Source organism: Poeciliopsis prolifica, unplaced genomic scaffold (genome assembly GCF_027474105.1).
Source record: "Poeciliopsis prolifica strain line A6 unplaced genomic scaffold, Auburn_PproV2 SCAFFOLD003, whole genome shotgun sequence".
In the NCBI taxonomy this organism is placed as follows: domain Eukaryota; kingdom Metazoa; phylum Chordata; class Actinopteri; order Cyprinodontiformes; family Poeciliidae; genus Poeciliopsis; species Poeciliopsis prolifica.
Genome location: NW_026562378.1, coordinates 15,078,022 through 15,103,131, shown reverse-complemented (window position 1 = coordinate 15,103,131; position 25,110 = coordinate 15,078,022). Strand labels below are relative to the sequence as shown.

At 35.5% G+C, this 25,110-nt stretch overlaps 1 protein-coding gene across 4 annotated transcripts in view; it reads right to left on the bottom strand.

The window, feature by feature from the left end:
* The window catches only part of cfap20dc (CFAP20 domain containing), a 39,601-nt gene extending 17,560 nt beyond the window's left edge, over positions 1-22,041 (bottom strand). For 3 of the 4 annotated variants that reach the window (XR_008604871.1, XR_008604872.1, XM_055021281.1), the window contains exons 1-13: positions 21,806-22,041; positions 21,556-21,645; positions 20,895-20,988; positions 20,726-20,798; positions 19,281-19,395; positions 18,994-19,135; positions 18,404-18,550; positions 14,870-15,021; positions 13,035-13,143; positions 10,364-10,471; positions 10,189-10,284; positions 8,559-8,872; positions 1,813-2,154 (exon numbers count right to left, since the gene is read on the bottom strand). Coding sequence is in view for 2 of the 4 variants with exons in the window: in XM_055021281.1 (XP_054877256.1) it covers positions 1,813-2,154; positions 8,559-8,872; positions 10,189-10,284; positions 10,364-10,471; positions 13,035-13,143; positions 14,870-15,021; positions 18,404-18,550; positions 18,994-19,135; positions 19,281-19,395; positions 20,726-20,798; positions 20,895-20,988; positions 21,556-21,645; positions 21,806-21,826 (1,803 nt within the window). In the remaining 2 variants the exon portion in view is untranslated. Of the gene's footprint in view, positions 1-1,812; positions 2,155-8,558; positions 8,873-10,188; positions 10,285-10,363; positions 10,472-13,034; positions 13,144-14,869; positions 15,022-18,403; positions 18,551-18,993; positions 19,136-19,280; positions 19,396-20,725; positions 20,799-20,894; positions 20,989-21,555; positions 21,646-21,805 lie in introns of those variants that run through there. The other variant, XM_055021297.1, reaches the window with a different exon arrangement.
* Positions 22,042-25,110: the final 3,069 nt, after the last annotated feature.

Here is a 25,110-nt window from a genome sequence, read left to right as displayed (position 1 = left end):
AAACTATGTTGAAATTTAAACAATTGGATCTGATTGTGCCCAGTCACTAACATTTGGCCGTTACATTTATAACGCGCCAGCTCAATTGTGAAGGAAGCTACGCTTTGAGTTGTGTGCACTGTAAACAACCGTACCGCCAAGTTTAAAAGTTCAATATCTGAAAGCGTGGCCAACATGCAGACAGGCAAACTACAATTCAGTGACAGTACAGAAGCTCATCGTCATTGCTCATAACTCCTCCTTCTGTTTGCTGATTGGTCAGGGTGAAATGCATTCTGAGAAATAGAGCTCAATGGGGCAAACACAGACGGAGAAATGAAGGGAAATGAGAATAGAGCAAAATTGAGTAGGAAGGCATTGCCCAGGCCAGCATAGCTATGACGTGGAAGGAAAATTAACCATGTTAATCTTTTTTCACAGATAAAAGTCTGAAAAGTGCAGGGCTCATTTATACTTGGCCCCATTAAGCTCACCACCATCTAATCTAATTGAGCTTGAGCTACTGTACAAAGGATAATAATTTCAGTCTCTACATGTAAAGAACTGGTGGAGGCATAACCCAGAAGAATGCAACTGCAGCTAAAGGTACTTTTAAAAAGTATTAAATTGGCAGGATAGAAACTCGCCCTACGATAGACTGGCGTCCTGTCCAGCGTGTACCCTGCCTGGAACATTAGCTGGAGATAAGCATTAGCACCTCCCAACCCCACTAAGGACAAGGGTGTAAGAAAATGGATGGATGGATGGATGGATGGATGGATGGATGGATGGATGGATGGATGGATGGATGGATGGATGGATGGATGGATGGATGGATGGATGGATGGATGGATGGATGGATGGATGGATGGATGGATGTAACATACTAGGACAATAGACATAGGTCTACATACAATCCAAATGAAATACTCAAAGGTTTATGGTTGTAACATGACAAAATGTGGAAAGATATTTTAGATGCCTAAAAACTTTTGAAAAGCACTGTAGTAAAACGATCATAAAATAATTTAATATGATGACTGTTTCTTATGAGGTTTCAAAACTCAGTTTTAACAGCACAGCTAAGCATAAATAATAAATTTACTGGAAGTTCTCCAACACACAGGCAGCCCGCATAAAGGCAATTATGTTTATTTTGGTTCATTAATCAACTTTTGTGGAAATTAAACAACAGCTGTCTGTCTTATCCCACTGTGGCATCCACAACTCTCCTCCAGCATTTGGATGTTTGATTGAGCCAGCTCTGCGTTCAGCTGTTCTTTTGTCACCTCTGTATGATGTTTGATGCAGGACAAACAGTTTACGGTGCATCTTTACAGAGGATCGGATGCCTGCAGGCTCTGCTGACAGTGGCTCAGACTCAAGTTTTGACTGTTAAATATATTGACAGAAAAATGTCCTCAAAGAAGGTTGTAACTTCTGCTTCTTCAATGCCCATCTCACTTGATTGTTTTCAGTTATTCTATTAAAATTTCAGGCTTGAACAGCTAAATAAAATTATAAAAAAAGACCAATGAACTTAAAAAAAATACTTGTTTGGTTTTTAACTGAAGAACTACTACAGTCAAACCTGATTCAATTGTCATCTTACTGAGGATGCATGCCTTGTGAATGCTGACAATATTATCTGGAAAGCACTGTTTTGCAGCTATACATTGTAGCATCAAAGATGGGAGCACGCAATGGGGGTAACTAAGTGCAGAATCTCATTTACATCCATTCAGTGAATTATAACAAGGGAAAGGAAAATATTATCCATAAGACTACTTTGAGAGATACAGTGTAAAGTGAGTGATGGTCTTTGAGTCCTACCTTATGCTGTTTGGAGTCATTGAAGCGAACCTCTTGGAGAAGGCTCTTACAAAGTGAAACGCTGATATTTTCACCCAAAACCTGATCTGCTTTTGCAGACTTGTGCCTGCTTCTGCTGGGTGAGTGGCAACGTGCAGGGACCATCCTTGCTGGTTCAGCTCTCCCGCTGCATAGATACTGCATGCAGGTGTTAGTTAAATCTTGTCTTGGTGATGCTGGGTTTGTATGCAGAGATTCAGAAGCTAGAGGATTCTCTAGCTGCACATGCTGGCTTGTATCAGTAGATCTTAGTGTAGAAGGATAAGACACACTTTGATTTTGGAACTTGATGTAGCTCACATCCTGAAAGAAAAAAAAAAGGTTTTGGTCAGGCAAATATTACATTTATGGCTTTGGTATGTCAGAATGAAGTAGTTTTTTTGTTTGTTCGGTTTTTTTTTGTTCCCTAAATTGCAGTCAAGTCATGAATTAAAAATAATTATCCATAATATATAATGCATTTATAAAATTATGATATAAAGGAAATCTAAATATTTGTATTCAGGGAAAAATAACATAAATAGGATGATATCAGTTAATGCTACATATCTGAATTCACAAAATTTTTATTTTTGAAGAACCAGAAATATATGTGTATTGAGCAAGAGAATAGGATTTTCTGAGGTTTTTGGTATTCAGGGTTTTATGAAACGCTGCATACCAAACATGTACATCCCTTCCTCATCACCTTTGTTCTTCCTTGTACAGCATAACTCCTACTCCATTTCTACACCAGCATGCTAGAAAAAAGTTTAATTGCTTTCATATAAATGTGTTGATAGTTATGAGACTGAATCAGTCATCCACTAATTTGGATACATACAACTGACACCAATAAGGTTTTGTACATGTGGTAACTGTTATTGTGCAATAGCCAGCTCTGCCCTAAACCTCACAACTCCCAATGGACTGACTACTGACCAGCTCTCCATCTAACGGGTCCGGAAAATCTCTAAACCAGAGAGACTAGCTTTAACTGCCTACAATCCAAAAGTTATGACCCTTTTCAGTTAATAAGCAATCAGCTGAGAAGCCCTCACAACTGCATAACTCCAATAACCACTCTTGTTAACGGTAGCTCTCTCTCTGTCAACAATAAGCACAAGATGTACATGGGTTTTACACTAATTAGAGGATTCATATTCAATAAATGACAATTAATTTCACAAAGCTCATTCAGTGTTTCAAACTTTTCAATAAAATCTGCGCTCATTAATAGGCAAAAAAAAAAAATACAATTACAATCTCATTTTAAAAATTGTTTTCAGCTGATGTCATATTTCAAAAGACTAAAATGTGCTAATCTGCGAAACTATGAGATTTAGAGTTAGCTCTCAAGACTCTAGCAATAGATCTGTGCAACTTGTGTAATATAGGACACTGGATGTTATAAAGGCAATGCATGGTTCTTTTCTGCACTGAACAAAAACTCATAAAAACCACAATTTTGAATACCAAAAGTTATCCCAGCAAGCTTCAAAGATGCATGATGCTAAAAAGTTTGAGATTTGCTCCTATACTGGGGGATGGTAGATGAATTAACAGCACAGAACTCAAAATGTGACCCACTTTCACAGCATAAGAAAAGGATATTAAAACTCTGACATAAATTTTCTCAAAAACTTTTATCTGCATCCATTGACCACTGTACAACCGTACACTGAAGTCCAGCATGTATTGTTTATTCACATATGTAGCAACACAGGTTAGCAAACCCATGACAAGATACTCTTTAACTCATTCTAGGCCAAAAAATGTTAAATACAGATGCTTTATTTGGACAAACCCTCAGTAATTATGCAGAAAGGGTTATGAAAAATTTCTCTCCCTTCTATTGACAGTTTTTTCTCAATGTACAACTGGGTCGCCACAAAAAAAATCTATTGCCAGGGTTGTGAGACAAAGCTGACAACAGCTTCCGTCGTTCTCGAAGGAGCAAGCTACACACATGAGGCACACTGTTCAAGCTTACACTGCATGAATGTTTCATATCGAAAGCATAGATTTTCTGTGGAGCATTAATTTAGTGTTATTCTGCACTATTGGTTACAAACTGACATTGATTTAATATCCTAACTTGATGAATAGATGCATCAAATTCTATTTATATTTTAATAAACCATGTTTTCAGGGATACTGAAAATTCCCAGCCTAAAACCAATGTTTCTCTAATTATGTGTCCTCTTATTTTTCTCTCCAGCCTCTGTAAGTTCTTCAGAAAACAGGGAGTCACAGCTATTGCATGCATTTAGACAGATTGCTAGCATATGCACATTTATTACTCTCATTGTATAGGCATTATTTTTCTCAAATTAAGTCTTCCTAGTGTAACTTCAGCACTGTACCGCTTCCTTCGATTGTCCTTCATCTCTTAGGATTGTTTAGGGTGAAATGTTATCATAAGCCCCTGGAGGTTTGACGCTCAGTGGTTCCACATATTATTTTCTCTACTCTCTTTCTTTGCTTTATCATTTTCATAAGTTCAGGTGAATAAACAATGAAATACATGTATTATTGAAAGGCCAGATATGGGCGTGTCTGCAAACATGAATGAGCTTTACTGAGCTGCTCCGCTGTCCATTGTTTGAGGTATTTTTACATCAAAACAACTGCTTTCCGCTGAAATTATAACAAACTTTACCTTGGCCCATTGTTTCTGATATATTTCAAAGTGTTTCATATGCTGAAAGTTTGTTGCTTTGTTCTGCTTTTAATATTTCTCTCTGTTTAAAAACCAATGTCTACTCAAGAGAGTTGCATGAATCTGATGCAACACTTTGAAAGATAATAATGCTCCAAGTTCAGAAAAAAGCAACCGATAAATGAATAAAAATCAAAATCAGGCTGACCTTTGTTGGATGGATAAACGTACAGCTTAATAATGTTGACAGGGTAGCAACACAGTTACTTGCAGTATTACAGGAAAGAATATTTGTCTCAGTTAATGTTGTTGACAGTGTGTGGATTCCTATGAAAATACATAGCTGCGGGTAAAACGTGTTAGTCAAGCGTAGGCTTTAGTTGGCTTTTTGATGATTAGAAATCAAGTTTAGTTAGAGAACAATCTTTTCCAGAAGCGGTGTTTATTGGAAGATATAGTAAAAGGTGTCTTATTTTTCTATTTATGCAGTTTCAAGTACTCACCTCTTATGGTTTTGAAATGTGAGCATTTATGATTGTGTTAAACTTTTATGCCTGTTCTTGTTATGAAACAAACAATTTTTCTTTTCAAAGAAAATGTGAAAAGTTGATGACCAAAACCCAGGACTAACAAGCTGAGATCACTGCTGGAAGTCAAAATAAGCATTATCAGCTGCCTTATATCTCCTCCAAACTAACAGGACCGAAGTACCAGAAAACCTAATGCATGTAACAACAGAAAGTTCAGGAACCCAGAAAGCAGGATAACAAGAGTAAATACATTTTATTAGAACTGCACCATAACACTGACTGATAGAGACAAAATGAAAAGTATACCAATGGAAGTTATAGCAAACAAACAATAGGACTAGAAAAACTAAAGCATTGTAGAAGATGAAATAAAAATAAACAGGAAAAACAAACTTCAGGAAATAAAATATCTAAAAACGGCAACATACAAAAACACTAGTGTAAAAATGTTCAACTCAAAAAAATATCAGATGCACAAGGTGAAAACTGAAAAAAATCAGAGTGAAATATTATGTCCTGTTAACATCTATACCCACATTATATTGAAATGTGTGAAGTACTAACTACAAATGTAAATCTTTATTTTGTGAAAAGCTTTGGCATCAATAAATTAGTAACTTTGAACATCTTTAGCCTGAAAATTTAAGACATTAGTCACTAAATGTAAGGCTATTGGTCAAAAACAACATAATGTTCATATTGTGTATTATCACCTTTCTAAAAGAACAGCCTAAGCAATTTTTTAAAGTTTTTTAAGAGCTGTCTTGAATTACTTACAGTGTATATTATTACAAGTTTCACTAAATCATGATCACTATAAGCAAAAAATAGCCCCAAATAGTTATTTAATTCTCTTCTGTATAATTTATAACTTTATAATTGTGTTTTTATTTGTTTTTTATTAACCAAATAAAAACACAATTGTCAAAATACTTCAACGTTTTCTTTAACCAGCTCCACAGAATTGTAAGTGTTGTTCTTATACTGGTCTTAAAAAATCTCCTTTATGTGACTTTATCAAGATCCTCTTATGTCTCACTCGCAGGTGCTTATGTAGCCATCAGTGAAGCTCAGGAAGGTTGCATGTGAATTACTAGATGAGTAGGACTGAAAGGTACTTAGACCAATATAGCAAGGTTTCTGAGTGCATGAGAGAAATGTTGGGTTTTTACTTTGTTACATTAAAAGCAAGACTGTTTCATTTACATGTCTGTAACAAAGCTAACTGACGAAGCAAACAAAAGCCCTTAAAACAGGCTATCAGTTACAATATGCCAAATCCAGAAAGGTTTCATTAATTTTATTAAAATTGTGTAAAGTTTTATATTTTGCCAGCTACAAAAATTTGAAATTTAAACACAGACTTAAAACAATGTCAAACACTTAGTTTGTCTAATTTTATTGGGAAGTATTAATACATTTTTTTATTGTGCTAATGATCATCACAGAGCACAAATGTGTTTAAATGATCTTGTGGAAAATTACAATACCTGACACAAAGTTTTACAATGATTGATGAAGTAGCAGTGACTTTCTAAATCGGTTAGGATTTCGGAGGCATTGTCCGTGTTTTTCTAGATGTTTATGGCATGTTTTCTGCAATAATAAATGCATCAACAATACAAAAACAGCAGCAGATAAAAACAATTACATACAAAACACGATACTGTATTTTGAAAACCTCAGGGTGTCCACTCATACAGCGGTGTTTGTTTCTTTTGAAGTGCTCTTTTTCTTTTGAAGTGTTCAGACAGATTCAACGAAGAGGCTACATGATCATTTGATTGCATAGAGAGAAAGATGCTTTCCTCTAACAACCTGTCTCCATGTGGGTGCGTAAGTGTGTTTGTGAGAGGGTATGTGGGTGTGCAAAATGAGTTTGCGCATGAGTATACCACGTGATTCTTCCCCGCATACAAAGAAAACACTTATACTGATCTCTTTCTTTGCATTTATACCTTTAGCTTGCTTTCCATTATATATATATATTTATATATACATGTAACTCTGAGGAGGACTGGCCACTTCCACCTAGATGCAGGGGTATTAGATATACAGTACAGTGCCTTGCCAAAGCATTAATTTCCCATTAATATTTTTCAGAAATAATTAAAGGTAAGGCAAGACACAATATTAGATTATTTGTAATAAATCAACAGAAAGTAATGCTTCTCTTAACTCAAATACCCCTAAATGAAATCTAATCCAACTGTGTTAATTGCCTTCTGAAATCAACTAATAAGTTAGCAGAGTTCATTTGGTGCATATTTTAATCTTCGTAACACCATCTCACAAAACAACCATCTTAGATCAAATCACATGCACGTGTTAGAATGAACCCAGAAACTTCCAGTCCTAAATCAAATTTAGAGTCTGTGGCAAGACTTCCAACTGTATACTCTATTTATTCTGACTCAACTTGAGCTATTTTGCAAAGAGAAATAGGAAAAAAATAAGCACGTTTGGAAAAGAAAAATCTCAAAAGGCTTGCAGCTAGTAAAAAATCAATCCATAAATGATTTACTCAGGGGAGCTTAATATAAATATTTCAAATGTTTATTTGTACATTTTGAGAACATGTATAGTTTTCTTCCCATCTCAAAATTACTGTATACATTAATTTGTATTGAACTATTATGTAAAATCCCCATACATACATTAAAACTTGTGGTTTTAATGTGACAAACTGGAAAAAAATAAAAGGGAATAAATACTTTTGCAAGGCAGTGTAAAAACCTTCTCAAATCTGACTAGAAAGGAAATTCTAAAAGTAAATGTCAGTTCAGTAAAACATTTTATGGAAAAAATGTTATACCTGCAGTTCAAAATGGTCAGTATAAAAGATTCAGTTATTTTGAAGTATTAAAATGTCTTACTAAAGGTTTAGCAAAGACTGTGAGTGCCTGATTTCTGGTGTATGCATGTGCTCTAGAACCTTTCTGTGTGGGTAAACCAGCTACTGTATTGTCATGACAAAGACCAGCTGCACAACAAAAAGGTTCTTAACTGTGAATTATTAGACTTATTACCAAGTTTTAAATAAGTAAAAGCAATTAGCATTTCTTTGAAGATAGATCTTCATAATTTTATTTCTACAGTTTTAATTTCCCTGCTTAGCATAAAAAATCCTGCTCTTTAATACAAATAGCAGAGTGATTAATATATAATATGATGAACAACTTTGACTTTTGAACTGAAATGTGCAACAGTAAACTCTTCACTTCAAAAGATAAACACACATTTAATTCCGATTCTTACAATTGATGATGTCAATGTCTTAAATTTAATCAAAGTAAACTAAATTTAACTTTAAACATATTGTTGGACTTAATGCGGGTCACTTGTGCAAGAAAAAATTAAACTATGTTGCATGGCAAAAAATGGCAAGAGCAGCTTTAAAATCTACTGCACTGCTGTCAAAAATAGTATTTTCTGTGACATAAAGCAGATGTTCTTCTGCTTGTAATTAGTTATCTGGTATTATAGAAAGCACATCAAACCTTTGTGATTCTGTGGCTCACAAGAAACGAACGTACCTCATCACTTTCACTGCCAATAAAGTCATCTTCAGGCTGCGCTTGCCGCCGCCCCCCACCAGTCCTCTGGACCTGACCGTCTCCCAGATCCATCTTCTCCTGGTCACCCTGGCTTTGCCCTCGCTTGGGTGAGTGGGGCTGGGATGAGAAAGTGAACACCTCCTTCTGCAAAGTGAGCTGGGGCTCGGACCCCTCATTACTCTCCTGGCTGTTCCAGACCTCCGGGTCAAAAGACAAACCTGATCGAAGTTGAAACTCCGCTGGTGTGGGGGTGGTTTCCATACTTGCACTGGCAGGGCTGCAGCTCCGCTCATCTAGAATTATAAGCACACATTTATCCTGCATTCAAGTAAATTTACTCCTTAGCTGTTTTTGATGAGTAATTTCTCTATGAACAGCACATCCCCTTCAAGATGGTGTGATGCTATTCTTATTGATAGTAGTCACTTAGCAATCTTGGATACTAGTATTCATAGTTGTAATTAATTTCTCTGCCTGGAAAAGTCTACCTCCATTCCTGGCATTTGTGGCCATGATATGTTAAATTCCTTCCATGTATTTGTTGTAGAAATCTCTGAATGAGGTAACTATGTAAATATAAATCAGACTACAGCTATGGTGTGTGCTGAGTATGTATTAGGCCTCACTAAGTGGCTCTTCACAGTTGGTTGTCTTGAGTTTGACTGCTGGGTGTCCAAGTACAGAGGGCTAAAGACCCTCTGTAAATAGAAGTATTTAATTAGGATTTATAAAAAATACACTACTCTGCATTCGCCTATCACATAAAATCATAAAAAATTACCCAGAAGCTTGTGGATGTAGAGTAAACAAGATCAAGGAATATGAATACCTTTGGAAGGCACTATACGCATAATCAAGGTGAAAAAAGCTTTTACAAGCTTAAATGAAAGTTTCTTCAATGTGTAAGTGCAAATAAGACACGATGAATCTTTATTCTCCAAGATAAACCTCAGTTAAAAGACAGAGGCACCTAAATCTGAATGAGTGAGCACATTTGAACCTCTCGACAGTATAATCACTTCCTCTAATTGCCCACTGTGTGGCAAACCCTGGGCCCAGGAGATGTCCCTCTGACTTTTATTTAATGTGCCACATTACCATTAATGAACTAACTACTTTCCATCTGTGGGCAGGGCTGCACCAAAGGAGCTTACTGCTTGTGGAGAAACCTCCATAAATGAGCTCTCAGAACACATGCACTCATTTTGCAAGGACAATGGGAGTGTGGGTGTGTGCGCATGAGGGTTACGTGGGGGGATGGCGGTGGGGAAGAGAGCACAGGTTGGAGAGAGGAGGGTCATGCAAGTGGCCCTGATGTGGGTTATGTAAAATTTAAAAGGGGGAACAAAAGCACATATGCAGCATAGAAGCATTAAAATTCATGCAATATTTTGAAGTGATCTAATTTATGAATTATCTAAAGAGTGGGACTGACTATTTTTCTCAAGTATAAAGTAGCTGTGTAGGAAAATCAGAAGATGCAAAACAATCCAACTTGCATATATATATATTTTTTTTTTGTTTTATGTTCTCATCCCTCACTGTCTTATTATGATACTGTGACTTTTGCTTTGTCTTAAAATTCACATCATTATTAATTTTACCTTACCCATCATTACGTCGGGTGACTTTTGTTCTTGAGTTTGAAGCTGCTGGCTGGATGTAAAAGGGCTATTATCCCTACTTTTACCACCAAATTCAGCATCTGGGTGATATAAGCAAAAAGTTAATTCTTAACCAAATAAAAACACAATACAATGGGTTGATATGTCTATATAATTTACCTGATGATACCCTCTCTCTTCCAGCACTCAGGATCCGTAACTTCTTAGATCCCTGCTTACCAAACACCCTTTGTTTGGGCGGGTGGGGTTGTAATTTGCAAGATTCTCCTACAAATAATAATTTGAACATCAGAAAATGGTTTATAACAATAGATTCAAACAACAATGTTATTAAAGCTTGCCAGAAGCATTTCTGTGAACTGATTATGCACCGTGAAAATTCCTAATAATGAAGGCATTTCGGCAACTGAGCTTCTTACATTCATTCATTGCAAAAAGAATATATCCAGCTGCATTATGTTCGGCTGAATTAAGGAATTTTAATCAGCCAGATTTTGCATTCAGTCGTGCTGAAAGGATAGTGTATTACCAATCATAAAGGCTGTTATTGGATGCTCGAGAGACTTCATAGTCTGCAGAAACAGGGCTTATTTTTTGTTGCCCTATAAGTAATACTTCTGAAAGGGCACAGAGCTTGGAAGAAGCTGAATCATTTTCTTAGAAACATTCTCTGCCACAGGAGATGCCATGTAATGAGCCAAAGTTATCTAGATTCCTCGCAGTGGCAAAGTCAGTGACACTTTCTTCTAATATTTTTACATTCATCCTATTACTGTAGATATGTCAAGGGTGTACATGCGCGCTCCAACAATGACAGGGAATGAGTTTATGCTCATATTTTCTTTTTCAAGGACCAGTCCACAGTTTTACTATATATTTAAATATAGAGACACTTGTTGGTATCATTAGTACTAATTGAAACTGTCAATACCTTCTATGCAGTTTTTTATTTATCTTAAGTTTAGCAATTATACTATGGGCTTTTGTATTGAAGTCAAATATTTTATATAATGCTTAGAGGAACAAAAGCTGGCATATAGATATTTAAAAATGGTAAAGAAAATGTACATTCCCAGTACACTTGAGAGGTGATTAAGCTGTATGGAAAGAATTTTTTAATAAAGAGGATGCATACAGCATGTTCTTATGGAATAAAAAAATATGGTGTTTTGTCCATGTGAAAGTGTGTTTGCATTGTATAAAAATGTACTAAAGCCATTAACTGGGCTAGCCTTGCCTCTCTGTGTCTGAGCCCATTATGTATACCTTTGGCAACTAGCTTAGCCTAGCCATTTTGTTTGTATTGCAAGCTGCAGTTGTTTATGTTTAATAAATGTTAAAAGTGATGCTGATAAGTCAGAAATGCATTATTATCCCAATGCAGTTTATGACTGGATTTTTTTTCATATATTAAGAAAATCACAAAATAAAATCCAACATATGGACATTTATATCATTTTTATCAATGTTTTCTCTTTTTGCATTCCCAGTGCAATAAAATTTAAGATCAGTTTGTATAAAAAGAGAAATGTGTACAGTAGTTCTGCAATCCTTATTGGGTTCTCTTTTTTTTTTTTTTACTTCTTATAGTGTGCTTCTAAAGAAAGTTGCCAAAAAAGTTAGGAACCATCAGTCTCAGTATAGTTTCTGGCTAGAGATGCAAAAGCTCCCCAAAAGAAACGATGAATAATTCTATCACAGTCAGGTTTTAAACTCAGTATTTAACCTTGAGTACTATCACATTTGCCATTAAGCATTTTATTAGCTACGGAGCCATTTTAAAAGAAACAAATGTGCTGCTAGATATTTTCTGTTGTTTGCACCATCCTGGACATGAACCAGAGAGAGCTCAAAAGATCTATTAAGGGCTACAAAAAGATCTTAGACAGCTATAGCATAAAACATGATCCTGTTACTAAAAGCAAGACTAAATGTAATGTTGGGTCGATAGTCCAAATGGTAGAAAAGAGCCCAGCTAAATGGCAAAGTCAAGCTATGAAATCATCTCATGCGTTCTGATCCATAATGAGTAGCACTGAAGAAGATCTACAATGGCTTTACCACTTACAAGAACATACATGCCATCTGCTATTATGCATGTTGAGAAGGCCCAAAGTTTCTGGGGTATATGTACTCTTTAAATGAAAATGACTGGAGCTCCAATAAAAACTGGAGCTCTTTGGCAAGTCAAATCAAGTCTTATGTTGTGAAGTACAGAGAACACTTAAGACAGTGACTACAGCAAAAAATGCTGCCACAAAATAATAAAGATACTGTATTTTACTACCTGTTTAAATATTTGAAAAAGTTAACTAAACACCAAAGTTAACCTATAATCAAATACAAAGGCTTGCTTTTGTTAAGTCTTGCTATCAAACTTTAGCCAGTTTCACATTTTCTCAGAGAAAGTTGTTTTGCTTTTGTTGTATTGTGGGGAAAGGTAAGAAGACATTAATTTGAGACTCTGGATAAATTACTAAGGATAAATAAATTAAAGCATCAGCAAATCCAACATCAGTGATATCAGTAACTATTTCCTTTTCTCTTTGAGTATGCATATTTTTCAAGGACCATGTGAAACCTTTCATGATTGTTTCTTATTTTTTTCATTTTACTGACAACCTACTGTGCCCTGACAGATCTACATTCTCCCCATTTTTGTGTTGCAAACTTTATTGTATCCTGAGTGGTTAGTACACAACAACGCTCACAAAGAAAAAAAGAAAAGAAACAGAGATTTTGATAAATGAAATAGCAGAACAAGGGCACTCAAAATTGTTTAAAAATGTTCACACAATAAAAAAACAATTTTATATATACTCAGATTTACCTTTTACCATAGTAAGGGACTGTTGACCCTGGGAGAAATGCTCACCAAACATGGTAATGTGTTGGCTCTCAGTGGACTCCTTTTGATTCAGTCTACATGATGGAGACACCTACGGTACAATATCAAAAGGTACATATGGTAAAGAACACAATTTTTCTACACTTTTGTACTCTAATGACACAGATAATTCACAAAGATCTACATCTACATTGTGCAAAGCCTTATGCAAAAATGCAGGCGATTAACCATATTACATGTTTAATGCCTACTAAAAGCTGCCCAGAGATGGTTATTCCCTTCTCAAAGGGTCAGGGTGGTTTGAGGCTCTGTGACATGTTTTACAGTGAAGGTTTGTCTGAGTAGTTAGAATTACTAATCTACAAAGTGCTCGGAACACTACTTATAACTCTAATAGACATGGTCACATGACCCATTTTTAAAAATGGAAGGACTTTCTGGTGGCAGCAAGTCATTCTTGAAATACAGAATATTAGATAAAGAAGAAAGGAGTCTTTGTGCATATTGAAGAACACATTGTTTGGATTGAAACTTAAGATTCTGCTACCTTATTTCTTAATTTGCCACATATGGTGACATATCTAAAAGCATTTTAGATATGTCCAACATGGAATACTGTCCAATGCATGTTGGACAGTATTTTTTGCTCACTACACAGAATCAATGTGTGCCCACAAGAAGGGAAACACTTATCAGATGAATTACCAAATGGACAGAGTGAAGTCTGCTGATATTAGCTACTCCAACTATCCGACAGGCCAGACTGAGTTATTCTTTATTCCTGGAAAGCTTCCCTGGCATACATGGCATACAATGAGACTTGATAACATTTCAGCAGCACTTAAATGTTGTCGTAATGGAAAATATGGTTTTTGATATGTACAACGCCTCAAGAGTTTTCTGCATGTTTAAAATATCCATGTTAGCTTGAATTAGATGCAGCTCACATTGTATATGCTGGGGTATCCAATATATCAACAGGCAACACTAGAGTGTTATTTTTCTTTAGGTTGTATATATTTCTATGCATTAAAAAATGCATGTTAAGATAATAAAACTATTAGGATTGCAAATATTATAGTTCAAATATAAATAATTTTAAAATTGGCCTATATGGGAGTCTTGGTTTCCAAATTATTCAGACAAACAATGTCTGACTTAACTTTCACAAGCTGACCACAAAGTACACCGTGTCTGTTAACTACCAGAATAACAACATAAATCTCTAAACCCGATCTTGAAGTAACAGAAGTTGGATGTGATCGATCTCCCTTAAACTCCGGGTGTAGAAATAGACAGCATACAACTGTGGTTTAGATTTAAACAGGGATACTATGTGTAAAGATGACTGAAAAATATTAATCTTGAATTCTAAGTAATGTTAAGATGGAAAACATTGGTTGCAAGCAGGCAAGTTGATGTTTGATATTACTACTTGGCTTAACATTGTTCCAAATTGAAATAACATGACAACAATTTTCTCTACAGTGTTCTCTCTTTTATCTGAAAAATGTTTCTGAAGTAGTTTGAACATTTTAAAGTATTCAACAATTCCACATTTTATTCCAACAGAGCTTTTTAAGGGGTGGGTTAAGTGGTGAAAAAGTGACACTAATCCAGCCCTCAGATTATACAGAACAGATTTTTAAGGAACTACATTCTGGGTGTTTTTACAATTGAGCATCCTAACAGGGTTTCTGAAGTACATGCCTCTAGGGCCACAGCTGTTTTGAGAGCACAAAGAGAACCTTAGTTATTTTAGCAAAGTCTTTTTCCTCTGGCATAAGATAGATTACAGTAATGTAAATAAACCATACACTTCTCTCCATTCTGTCCAAGTTTGCAATGCTTGTTCTTCCAGTATTTGGAGATGCTGAAGAAGCTCTGGAGCCCGCGGCTGTCTGTAAAACACCCTGGGGCTTGGTTCTCAGATAACTAGTTGATATGGCAGTGGAGGACTGATCAGGTACTGCAAAAAAAAAAAAAAAGAAATTTCCACATCTCATTGGTGCACAGAACGGTCTATTTAAGGTCAAAGAGAAGCAGTGTTTTGTTTGGTAACAAGGCCTATTAAAAGTTTCTTTTTCACTGTAGCTGAAGAAAAAAAAACTTTTAAACAGACATGTTTAGCTTATACACAGGAGTATGTTTAGGATGCAAGATATTATAAACTACTAAACTTTAAGCATTTCATAATACAGATGAGCCTGTCTTCATCAACTAATAGCTCTATTAAATAGCACTTATTTATAAAGATACATAAACACCTAATAACTGGATTTCAGTTAAACTGGAATTTATCTAATAGAGTTGAAAGATGTGTTTCTGGCTATCAGTGCCATTTCATCATGTGAAAATAATGGGCTGAAGTGGGAGTTGTTCTGATATGGCATCAACCTGACCTTGCTGTATCTGTGCCAGGGCTAATCAGGACCACCTCTGCTGAAGCTAACAGCAAAACACACGTTCTATCTGATCCTCATCAAAGCGCAGAGCAAACACTTTCAGTCCGCAAGACAAACATGATCGACAACATGATACCGACCGAGCTTAGCTGGACGATCTAAGAAGGAAAGAGGAAATCACACTTCTCTGATACAGCAGATGGAACACACTGAGCTGTACCTGTTGTGTGAATAAATTTCAGTGTGCTTCAAATCTGCAAAAGCCCATAAAGAATGGGATAACAGAAAGGATTACAATGAGATATAGGTATGATAGCTGGCTCTGGCGAAGTAGTTTCAACAGTGATTTGGATCTGTGAAAATTCATTGACCTTCAGCGCAACAAAGAGTCTTTGGTGTAGGACTGAGATAAACAGGCATTGTTTGTTGTCACATGACAAAAAAAAACACCCTTCCTAGTCACAGTTTTTGACAGTTTGGGTACTGAAGGAAATGCATTCAACAAACAACACTGTCCTAGTTAAATTGGACACCTACTTTAATAGCAATCATTTTAATTATGATTAGGTGTGTTGTGTTAATGACATAGATGGTAATTATGAAAAGATTTTTCCCGTGTGTGGTTTCTGCTCTCATGTAAGGGCAATACTGCTTGATTCAACATGACTTGGACAGCTGTCAGAACAAATAAATACACGCTGATAAAAAAGGCCACGAAGGCAACAGAACTGGATTACTGGTGCATGTCTTTCGGTATGAGGAGATAATTGCAACGTCTCGAGAGCAGGTAAGATCCAAATAAACATAAAAATGAGAAATAAAGAAATTTCACACAAGAAAGCGCAAACGGTTATGATGAGTGTTATAAACATGCAATCCTGTATATAAATGTATTAACTGTCTATCTGCTTTACTCTAATGACATAAACTGACATCATCAGAATGTTTTTTTTTTAAAAGCAACGTCTATCTCCCGTAGATTTATGTGCCAGTCACGTGGTTCAGAAAATGTAAAGGTCGTAAAGTTTGACAACTTTATTTTATACTTGGACTGCTTCCTAAATTCCAATTAGAAATCTGAAACAAAAGAAAATTACATCTTCATAATAGGGTTATTCAACATCTATATGTGAACTGCTGACTTATATTTCTTTTAATTACTCAAATATTTTTTGTCACCAAATGAAAATAGTCTTTTACAGTCTAGAAGCATCACATCTTTAACTCGATGGGTCAGATTTTCTTCCAGGTTAAGGCAAACAAGAAAAAAGTCATTGTTTTTTAACCAAAAGACAAGGGCAGAGATTAAACCAAAATTCTTTATACACATATCAAGTTTTGTTATCTATTTTCATTCAATCGGTACATTCTTAGTCATAGAACAAATATATTTCTCAAAAGAGACTGAAGGAATATAACAATAACAATAAAAAAACATTTCAGCAGTTTGACATTACATTGTCTTATAATATAGAAAAAAATCAATACAAAAAATGTATGGCACCACAGAAAACCCTTGCTATAATTATCACACATAGTTTTTCATGTTTCAACTTATATTTTGATGGTTCATCTTTGGTAAAGAGCTGAACAGTTTAGGTTAGAGTAATATTACTTCAAATAGTAAAGTAATATTTTAAGGAATTCAAATATTACTTTCTGTCGAAAGAAGAATGTTAACAAAATTAAAAGATTACATTACATTACATGTAAATCAGGGAAGGGTTTTAATAATTTTGGACTTCACTGTAGCTCTTAACTTAATGAGGCTCAAGGTGTTGCCATATGTTTTAACATCCCAATGAAGTCAATTACAAAACCAGGTTATGATTTTTAGATTTTTTCCTGACTCCCCAAACTTGAATCAAATAATGGTTTTCTATTAGGCCATCGTCCTATATTTTTTGATCAATTTTGGAGGAGCGAAAACAAGTACAACACATGCCTTACAATCTAAGATGTGCAAAACTGTTGACATGGTGTGCAAAGGAGTCACAGCTTCCCCATTTATGTCTAAGATTATTATTTCCTTAATTCACTTTTATCACCTGAACTATTTATGTTTATATTGGCATAATGTATAGCATTTATTTCATGTGATGTATTTATTTTTGCTATAATTCTTACATTTCTTGCCTTATGTGATTTCTAGTGTTTATTTTTTCTGAAAAGAACTGCACTATCTTGAATGTTGCACAATAAATAAATTTGACAAGCTTTGCTATGTCTTGTCTTATGAATTTGCAGTCATACCTTTTTATAAAAATATGACTGTGCACATACTATCCTGGGTGTCTTGCTCTATGATTTACTGTTGACTTGTCCAATTTGTACTAACTCTCTACCAATAACCACAAAAGGCAGCACCCCTCACCTGCCCACATGGTGCTCCAAGGATTTCGGTTACGTAAGATGGTTAGATGTATCATGGAAATACCTTCATCATATTAGTTATAGATGTTGAGCACGTCACTATTGCTATTTTTCTGAAATAACATCCCTTTTCCTTCTAAGAAATCTCTTCAGGCAGCAGGGATTTCTTTCACTAGAGCAGTGGATGTGTTCAGGTACTGATGCTCAAGATAAGGGCCAATCTCTCCATCCACCGCCAGTTCATAGCAAAACAAGGTTTAGGTTAAGATTTCAGGAAGAAAAATAAGCTCCACATAAAACTTACACCTGCTTTGTGCATGGGGTAAAATCAAGCTGAAACAATAAAAGGGCCTTCTCAAACTGCAGCTGCAGAGCCAACTGCCTAATACCACTGACTGAGCAGGCAAAGTCCACCACAAAAGCACATAAAACTATGGCGATGAGCATAATCTGTTCTATTGTGTTTTTTTGTCCTGTTAAATAACCTAATGTCATTTTTAATTGAAATGGATTGTTTTAGAGCTTTTGCTTTTGCACTGACTCATTTCAATTCTGGGGTTTTGTCTTTCTTACCAGAGGCTGAGCTAAGAGGATCAGTCTTCACTTCGGCCTTCTGCAAATTCTCATAGTTCAGCAGATGAGTAATTTGGTTCACATCTGAAGGGTACCAGAAACTGCTAGGGATCATCTCCATGAGACAAGCCCCATTAAGAAATGTGTCTGCAATAGAAAAAAATATGCAATGTCGGAAAAAATCTAACAAAATGTGGGGATATTTTTGGCAAAACAGGCCAAAATATATCATTGTGACATATTATTATGTCACAAAAAAACAAATTAGTGGCATGGTGTAAAAAAGTACTGGCCAGCCACATCTTTGCACCTGCTACTATTGTGCATTTTCACTAAAGCCACCAATAAGCTTTCAGCAAACCATCAAAACAAAAACAGCAAACTGTTTCCAAATCTATTCTTATACTTCACCATAAATACACAAGATGTGCATGCATTCACACACTCACTGAAAACCATGCTTTAAGGTGGGAACACTGGACTCCTTCAGTGAACAGCGGTTAGTCAAATAACCAGATATGCAGATGGCATTAGGGCTAGCTGATGAAGCCAGATGATTTCTAACCACTAACCAAACACATCAGTATCACCTGATATGACTTTAGGGTCTGTTTTCATAGTAAAGATCCTCCGAACTTTACAGGTAGCAAACAAAGTGATGCCATCCAGACTCGAAAATCCCTTGAAAAGTCCTCTAGCGAAAGATTCAAGGTCGATGCATAAAGTAGACCACTGAGACAACAGATACAACATAATTTTAGGCTTTTAGTGATACAATTCAGCTTACATTTAAACATAAAAAAAGATAAAAAGTACATAGCCAAAAGTGCTTTTAAAAATTCATAATGAATGCATAAAGCATGAATTACATACTCACAGTATTGCGCTTCAGCTCTGTGAAAGGTATCTTTGCGTGCAAAAGTGTGGCAGACATCTCTTTATGCACTGTTGAAAAGCAAAGTCTTCTTTTAAGATGATGTAAATCCGTTATTCTGTTTAAAGTAGATAACACAACAGCACATAAATTATCACCCGCTGCAACTGTGTCACTAGGAGATACAGATTATACAAATGTTAAGCTTTATTGGTAATGGTATGTGACTTCTTAAAGATGTCTTCACTTTAATAGAGCAGCTGTCTTGGTCCTCTCTAGGGCTACAGGTACATCTCAGTCAAGAGGAATTTCATTAGAGGGTTTATTTACTGTATTTATGTTATATTTACTAAGTACACATAGAGTGAGCATTGTATTGTTCACTTTGATGATAATGTCTTAAGGTCAGACAAACCAAAATTTTGTTTTTCCAAAAATACCAAGCAATAATAATAAAAAATCTGAACTTAGAAATATTATGTATGGGCCATAATGTCCACAATCTTCCAGACATAGGAAGATTGTGGACACATTGTCTCTGGTGGTCCAGCAGACAGCCGCTGACACATCAAATAAGAAAAGTAAGCCAAAAAGGTCATCACTATCAAGACATGTGTGGAAGAAAACAGTTCATTCAAAAAAGGGGCACATAGAACTGGGACAACCAACATTTGAGATGATTGTGAAGCAACAATTTTTGTGGAAATTTACAAGGCATGGACTGTAGCCAGACTTGGCACTTTAAAAGTCACAACACACAGACAGATCCAGGACATAGGCTATAACTCTTCTAGTCCTAGTTTCAATGCTACTCCTAAACCATAGACATCAAAAGAGTTTTACCTAGGCTAAGGAATGACTGCACTATTCCAGATTAATTTTTTGAAGTAGATCTTTTCATTTCATTTCGAAATTAAAGTCTAAGAGTCTGTAGGAGGTATGGAGAGAACAGAATCCAACTTTCATCAAATACAGTGGGATATTTCTACAGATATTGAATATTTGGGGAGCTATCTGATCTGCTGGTAATGGTCGACTGTGGTTTATCAGATCCAAAGTCAGTCCTCTTCATGCCACACTGCAATGCAAGAAGAGCCTGAGTATTTTGTGCTTATAATGTCCAATACTTGACCACACATTTCGGACAGCCAACATTTCTGCATTAAAAGTTTTTAATTGCATGATATATTGTAATTTTCTAAGAAATAGCATTTTAGCTGTCAACTATAATCATCAAAATAAGATGCTGTAGATGTAACATGTAGACGCTTCAAAGGTATAATTCTGTGAATAATAAAACTATAATGTGTGAGCCTAACTGAAGAGCTGAAATGAATTTTGTTATTTTATTTTATTTAAATTAAGTTATCCTTTTCCTGAAACATTCTTCTTCTAAAACAATTTTTGATGTATTATATACAAACATAATTTCAAACACATATACTTACACAAGCTCAGTAGAAAAGTCATGCCGCTCTGAAATATTTACTTGAATGATCAAAAATCGTTGAATAAGCCCAACTGCGACAAAGCAACAAAGTTTTAATTACCATGTAAATTTAAAAATCAAACGAAAGTAATGTTATGAACGGATGTATGAAAAGGATATTGACTTACGAGACATCTTAGCATTCTTCGGCATTTGCATTTTGACAATGTGGCTGCTTCCCTCGAGACAGTAAACAAATCCTTTAACTTCTTTATTGTACTCCTAAGAGAGAACATAATTCAGAAGAGGTCTTACTAAGTCTGAGGGCTTTCCGTGTATGACTGTATACCTGTTGTGTAAATGTCCCTAGGGGATAACAAATGGTTTTTATGGGAGCATATATAAGAGGCTTCAGCTATAAAGTCTATGTGTCAAGATCAATTCCAGCTGTAAAAGTGTTTAGTTGGCAGTATTGCTTGGCGTCTATTGTAATGAAGGTAAGAATATTTGTCAGCTCTGTATGAAAAAAGCAACTGACCTCCACAAAAACTGTGTAGCAAACATCTGATATGATTTATCAGGACGACACCATATGGCACTTATGCAGTGAACACTATGTTATTGAGCCGTTGTATAAATTTTTGTGTTTTTTTTCTCAGCATAGTGCTCACTGATGTATTTTGTTCCACTATGCTACATTAGACTGTACCATATATATTGCATGAATGGCTTCTGCAACCCTGTAGTGTGGATGTGACAATTACGTGACTTAGAGGACACATAGGCCTGTTAAAATTGATTGTGGTGTAAATAAAAAAGCAGAAATAGAAGCTTGCTTGTAAACCTCACTTTATGTATAGCCGAAGGTCCCCCACAAAGCTTCCATTTGGCTACGGGGTCCCTTCCTTGTCCACTGAAGAGATCAAACACAGCTCCCCCCTGCAACAAATAGAAGGAATTCATTATTTCCTCCTCCCTCTCCTTTTCTTCTACTGCCACTACTACTACTCTATAATAATAATAATAATGATAATAATAAAACAACCTGCAAACATTTAAATACCAAACAACCTGTGACCTATGTAAGCCTAACAAATACCTGATAATTGTTCTTGAACATTTCAATGACACGTCACATCAGCCAAATGCACCCAAAGACTTTGCTCAAAATAAGTTCTTCGTTTATGGTTCGTCTGTTTCTGAAGGTCGAATCGTATCAAGCAAAAACAAATAAGGGTACGTAAGTGTTTAATATCTCAAAGTACGATAGCTGACGAGTCAGAGTGGAGCACAGGAGACAAAGAGCTGTTTAGCTAACTCGGGAAACGTCTCCATGGTTACCTGACTCCAAGCCGTTACATTCCAGCGCTCGCGAGATGTGCTTCAACCACCTGCTTAGAAACAGTGACGTAACCAGACCGCCAGAAATTTGAAAGGTGACGAAAATCTAAACCCTTCATAGGCTAGTTCAGTGGATCTTAATCTGTAGGTCTTTTGTTTTTTTCCCTCAAGCGGTATTTGATGTGATTAGAAGACACTCAAATTCGGAATTTTATTAAATAATATATATATTTTTAAAGAGTAATAATATATATTTTTATACCGCTTACAGCTATTGCAAAACCAAATGCATTTTTCTGAGGAAAGAAGAATATTATACATAACCAAAAAAGAAAAAACGAAATAATTTAATAACAGAAACGACCTGCCCTGCTGCCCATAATCAAGAAGAAAACCGGAAATCTAACAATTATCATTGGCATAAGGGTGGGATGGCAACATGCAATTGTTTAAGAAACTACGTGTTTGCAGACTACAGTTTTTTGAAATTTAAAGGAAGGGAAAGTGTATTTGGTTTAAACGTGAAGAACAAAATTAACTGTTGCAGCCTTAAAGGGATTGTAAAGGAAACCTCATTGAAAAATTATGCATTCTTTGTGTTACTTGGTATAATGACTTACAACACTGTGCATGATTGGTCACCAACCTCATCTGATATAAATCCTTTATAAGCTATGCAGAATTATGACAACACAGACGGGCTATTTAAGCAACCCAGGTTTTTTTTTAGTCACAAACTAATTTCCTCCACACAACTCTTGCAATGTAGCTGCAGTAATCTTTGCAAAAAGGGCAACAACCAGTGCATGCAGGCTGTAACTGGAATATGAACATTTTTCATATTCTATCTATATGACACAGCACAGCAACAAATTAAGTCAAGCTCAAAATCATTATCCATTGAAGACTCATATTGAACCAACAAGTTTGCTTTACACAGGAAATGACCTACAATGAAAATATTTATTGACTTTAGCACATTAACAGATAAAGCAGAAAAACACAATGCCAACTAAGTCCATTTTGCATTCTTTTTAAAATATTCCATTAGCCTTCAGAAATTCATATAAATTCAACTCTCTTTATTTATATAGCAACAATTCATAGCCAATGTCTTCTCAAGGCACTTAAGAAAAGATGTGGTTATAGTTTCAGCATCTGTTTTGTCAGCCTTCTCAAAATTTGTATTTATTTCCCATTGCCATTTCATTTTCTATTTCAGCTTACAAGGCCTCAGTTGGGTCAAATTGGAGCTTTTTGTGGTGAAAAACAAAGAAGTGCACTTATATAAAAGTGTTCTTATAAAGTGGCAGAATCTAAATTATTTTTTCACTCTTACGGAGAAGCACTGAAATACATTTTTATACCTATTTTTCAAGACAAAAATGTTAAAAATAGACATGGATAAAAAGTTTCATCTGCTCTTGAAATGCTAAAATCCATTACTGTGTCATTGTCACTTGCTTTGTTTACCCAAGAAGCACTGCTATTACAAGATCAAAAAGATGTCTTTTAATTAGCTACTGAGGGAGAATAAATCCGGAAGTACGACTGTATGTCTTACTGCTTATTAACATTTCTGCACATCTCACTTCAAAAGCATAGGTGGTCTCAGTTATTTACGGATTTAGAACAAAAGAGGCCACACAAAGAGAAATATTTTCAGTCGCACCTACGACTATAGCAAGTTTTTACTGTTCCAGAACAAACGCTGCTGCAGAGTCTGTTACTGTCAATGTTTCACTGTGAGTTGATTCAGTTTTCAGATAAAAGATGAGATGTTTTAGCTGGGGTAAACAGTCATATAGGACATTGTTCAGAAAGGGTTTAAGAAGCAGATCTCAGATTCCCTATGACTCGTTTTGATTGTAAGTAAAATACGATTGGTATGAGGTCATGCACAATGGATCATAGAATCTTGTTTTAAAGTTTTGGGATGTTTTCCAGTTTAGAACTCATATCAGTACAAGTGGAGGACATAATGACCTGATTTCATGTAACTCCTTGCCTTAGCAAGTTATGCCTCCAGGGTCTATTATATTCTCAAGTTGGCATGCCTGTCATGTTCACATGTGGGATCACAACAATTATATTAAATCCTCCTGCTCTATGTAGGCCAGTAGTATTCAACTCAAATTAGTTGGCATGACAAAAAAGCTCGGTCTTGAACTTGAAATTAATTGCTACAGATATTGGGCTCTTTGTTTCTACAACTTTCTTGGTTGACGTTTCTTTGCCATTTTTTCCTTTTAAGTTGATACCTATTTGTGCTGAATTTTGACTGTTACTTTTCACAAGTGCAGCACTGGGAGCCAGAAACTTGTGCCTGGATACATCTATATTACAGGGAATATATGTGATATATCTGAGCACCATGATATTGTCTTCATGATCTTCTTTGTTCATAAATGTTTTCTCAGAAATCTCTGATGGCTTTGTAGAAAAGCTGGATTCTTTCTGATATTGTATTACATTTACTAATTAGATGAAATTTAAAGGCAGTTGCCTACATCTTGATGTTTTTTTTAGTTGAAAGAGTAAAAGGAGCTGATTACATATACATGAGAAACTTTACATATGTTTTAAAATAAAAAAAAGAAAGTTATAGATCTTTGTCTTTCCACTTCACATGTATACATATTGTTTTGATCTAGCTTAAAAAATGTGATAAAATATATTGAAGCAGGTGGTTTTTGTGAGAAAATGTGAAAACTCATTTAGTTTGTAAGACACTATAAAACAATGTGAAGTAGATTTTTCTTTAAAGAGAAAATGTTTTATTTGGATCATACAGTGTTCCTTTATGTATCACATAAATGTAATTGTATCATAGTCAAGATGTTTTTCTGTGCAGCTGCAGAGGGTGTACAAACTAATTGAACAAGATGTGTCTGCTGAAGTTTCCCAGACGGGTCGTCTGGGAACTTGCTGTTTTTCCCGTGGCCTTCCCTACACGAAGATAGAGTGTTTAGTTTTCGCATCCCGTACACATGATAGTGAATGGGCATACAAAGTTGAACTGTTCCGTCTGTCTATTTTCCTTTGTTTGGTCCTTGAAGATTA